The sequence below is a fragment of the Bubalus bubalis genome, chromosome 5 (assembly GCF_019923935.1).
Source record: "Bubalus bubalis isolate 160015118507 breed Murrah chromosome 5, NDDB_SH_1, whole genome shotgun sequence".
Classification (NCBI taxonomy): Eukaryota; Metazoa; Chordata; class Mammalia; order Artiodactyla; family Bovidae; genus Bubalus; species Bubalus bubalis.
In genome coordinates this window covers 40,077,647-40,081,020 of record NC_059161.1, presented here as the reverse complement: position 1 = coordinate 40,081,020, position 3,374 = coordinate 40,077,647, and the positions used below count along the sequence as shown (strand labels likewise).

Below are 3,374 nucleotides of genomic sequence, written 5' to 3'. Positions count from 1 at the left end.
TATATACAATGGAATATTATTTAGCCATAAAAAATGAAATAATGCCATCTGCAACATGAATGGACCCAGAGATTATCATAAGTGAAGTAAGTCCGACAGGCAAATATCACATGATATCACTTATAGGTGAAATTAAAAAAATGATACAGGGGGCCCTGCTGCCTCCCTTGAGCGGAGAGGTGGGGCCGGTCCAATCCGCTTCCTGCGCCCCCGCCCCTCGGACCCGGCTCCAGGAGCCGGGCGCCCCACGCGACGACCGGATCGCTCAGGCGGTACCGTTAGCCGAGCAATGAAGAAAGCCCGGGAGAACCAACCGGAGCCGGTCGAGACGTTTCCTGCGGCCGGGGTTGCTGCTGCCGCCGCCGAAACGGGGGCTTGAAACTCTACCAAGGTGCGAGCTCGCGAGAGGCTGCCGCCCGCCGGGAGCAAAAGGGAAAAGAAGTCTTAAGATGCCGGAGTGACAGACGGAGACAGACGGACGCACAGACCTGCAGAAAACACCACGTCGGTGGCCTATCCCCGGAGCCCGTGAGGCGTCCCAGCTCTGTTCACTGGTGGGAGGCTGAGCTGGTGGAAAAGGCTCCTGGAAGAGACTCAGAGGCGACCATAATGTCTTTACGTGTACACGCACTGCCCACCCTGCCTGGAGTTGTCAGACCGGGCTGCAAGCAACTGCTGTGTTTGTTGGTTATCACAATGACTGTGAGCCGTGGCGCCTCCGGGGTGTGCCCCACCGCTTGCATCTGTGCCACTGACATCGTCAGCTGCACCAACAAAAATCTGTCCAGGGTGCCTGGGAACCTTTTCAGGCTGATCAAGAGACTGGATCTGAGTTACAACAGAATTGGGCTTCTGGATTCTGAGTGGATTCCAGTATCGTTGGTAAAGCTGAACACCCTCATTATTCGGCACAACAACATCACGAGCATTTCCACGGACAGTTTTTCCACCACTCCAAATCTGAAGTGTCTTGACTTGTCATCCAACAAGCTGAAGACCGTGAAAAGTGCAGTGTTCCAAGAGCTGAAGGTTCTGGAAGTGCTCCTGCTTTACAACAATCACATTTCCTATCTGGATCCTTCAGCGTTTGGAGGGCTCTCCCAACTGCAAAAACTGTACTTAAGTGGAAACTTTCTCACGCAGTTTCCCATGGATTTGTATGTTGGAAGGTTCAAGCTGGCAGAACTGATGTTTCTAGATGTTTCTTATAACCGGATCTCCTCTCTGCCAATGCATCATATAAATTTAGTGCCAGGAAAGCAACTGAGAGGTATCTTCCTTCATGGAAACCCCTTTGTCTGTGACTGTTCTCTCTACTCCTTGCTGATCTTTTGGTACCGTAGGCACTTCAGCTCAGTGATGGATTTTAAGAATGATTATACCTGTCGCCTATGGTCTGACACTAGGCACTTCCATCAGGTGCTTCTGCTCCAGGATAGCTTCCTGAACTGCTCTGACAGTATCATCAATAGTTCCTTCCGTGCCCTTGGCTTTATTCACGAGGCTCAGGTGGGGGAAAGGCTGATGGTCCACTGTGACGGCAAGACTGGTAGGGCAAACATCGATTTCATGTGGGTCAGTCCAGTTAACAGAGTGCTGGAGCCCGATAAAGAGATGGAAAACTTTCATGTGTTTCCCAATGGAAGCCTGGTTATAGAAAGTCCTCGTTTTGAGGATGCTGGAGTGTATTCCTGTGTTGCAATGAATCGGCAACGTCTGTTAAATGAAACTGTGGATGTTACAATAAACGTGAGCAATTTCACCATAAACAAATCCCATGCACACGAGGCATTTAACACAGCTTTTACCACTCTTGCAGCCTGCGTGGCCAGCATTGTTTTGGTACTTCTGTACTTCTATCTGACACCGTGTCCCTGCAAGTGTAAACCCAAGAGACGAAAAAATATGTTAAACCAAAGCAATGTCCATGCATCTATTCTCACTTCTGGCCCTGATAGTGATGCCCCCACTGATGAACAGAAGGCAGGAGCCGGGAAAAGAGTAGTGTTTTTGGAACCCCTGAAGGATACTGCAGCAGGGCAGAATGGGAAAGTCAGGCTCTTTCCCAGTGAAACGGTCATAGCTGAGGGCATCTTAAAGTCCACGAGGGTGAAATCCGACTCAGATTCAGTCAATTCAGTGTTTTCAGACACACCCTTTGTGGCGTCCACTTAATTTTGTGCCTGCATTTGTACAATGTAGTGATTGAATCTCTTTATATTCAACTTTGTGTGTGGTCTGCAAAAATAAACAGCAGGGCAGAAATGGGGTTGTTCTGTGTTTCAGAAATAAAACCAAAGGGTCTCTTTCACTGGTTTATAGGTAATGTGGTAAAGCACTTAGGTTCATGCCAGAGAAAGATGGAGTTGTATTTCAGAGTTTAAGTTCTAGATAATACCTTCATCTTTAGCACAGATAATTTGAAAGCTGAACTGGAGGCGACGTGACTGACATTGTCCTTTCACTCAGGATTCTTGAAAGAAAAGCTAAATTTCCGATATTAGAGATTTTACTAACTTATTGGGACCAAAGTTGAGTTATGTTAAAGAAAAGTGTTCATTTTTAAAAGATGCAGAAGGAAGAACCAAGCAGCAGTTGTTTATAAAGCACAAAGTAAAGTTAGATTTGGGGATACTTTAGTTCATGTTATCATTGCAGACCAGAGTAAATAGACAGTCCTGATCAAATTTGCTGAGCAGTGCCACATTGCATATGGTGTTAGATAAATAGTACAGTAAAGGTACATTTGTTTGACTATCTTCTTTCCATTCTGTACATCTCCTATCCTTGTACAAAAGATCTTATTGAAAGTTTAAAGCCATCATTATTTGTTGCCATAAATATGTGAGTGTCAATGCCAAGATGTCTGAGTAACTTCTTCAGCCTTTGTTCTAGGAGACTAATATTTGTCTATATGCTTGTGTGTGTAAAAGTCTTAAATTATATGAACTGTTAAAGAGATGCCACTATATTGTACTTTGGACATTTGATTTAATGTAAATACATGTGTTCTGTGACTTGATGTTCTGTTTTATTTGGCTATTTAAAAATATAAATCTAAGATGTTTTATGTGAAAAAAATAAAAAAAAAAATAAAAAAATGATACAAATGAACTTATTTATAAAAACAGTAACAGACACAGACATACAAAACAAACATGGTTTTGAAAGGGGGTGTTAGCAAGGACATAAATTAGGAGTCTAGGATTAACATACATATACTATATGTATATATTTTATATATATAAATACATTAAAAATAAGGATCTACTGTATAGCACAGGAAACTATATTCAATATCTCATAATCTATAATGGAAAAGAATCTGAAAAAGAATATATACAAAACTGAATCATTTTGCTGTATACCTGAAA

At 43.3% G+C, this 3,374-nt stretch overlaps 1 protein-coding gene across 1 annotated transcript; it reads left to right on the top strand.

Annotated features, from left to right (window-relative positions):
* Window positions 1-401: 401 nt before the first annotated feature.
* On the top strand, window positions 402-3,054 carry LOC112585091 (amphoterin-induced protein 2-like). Its single transcript, XM_025285918.2, has one exon. It carries the CDS (start codon window positions 610-612, stop codon window positions 2,173-2,175), a length of 1,566 nt encoding a protein of 521 aa, XP_025141703.2. The 5' UTR covers window positions 402-609; the 3' UTR covers window positions 2,176-3,054.
* The last annotated feature ends 320 nt before the right edge of the window (window positions 3,055-3,374 follow it).

What these genes read in the sequence shown, in the direction of transcription:
- LOC112585091 (XM_025285918.2), top strand. Translation starts at nt 610, where the DNA reads ATGTCTTTACGTGTACACGCACTGCCCACCCTGCCTGGAGTTGTCAGA.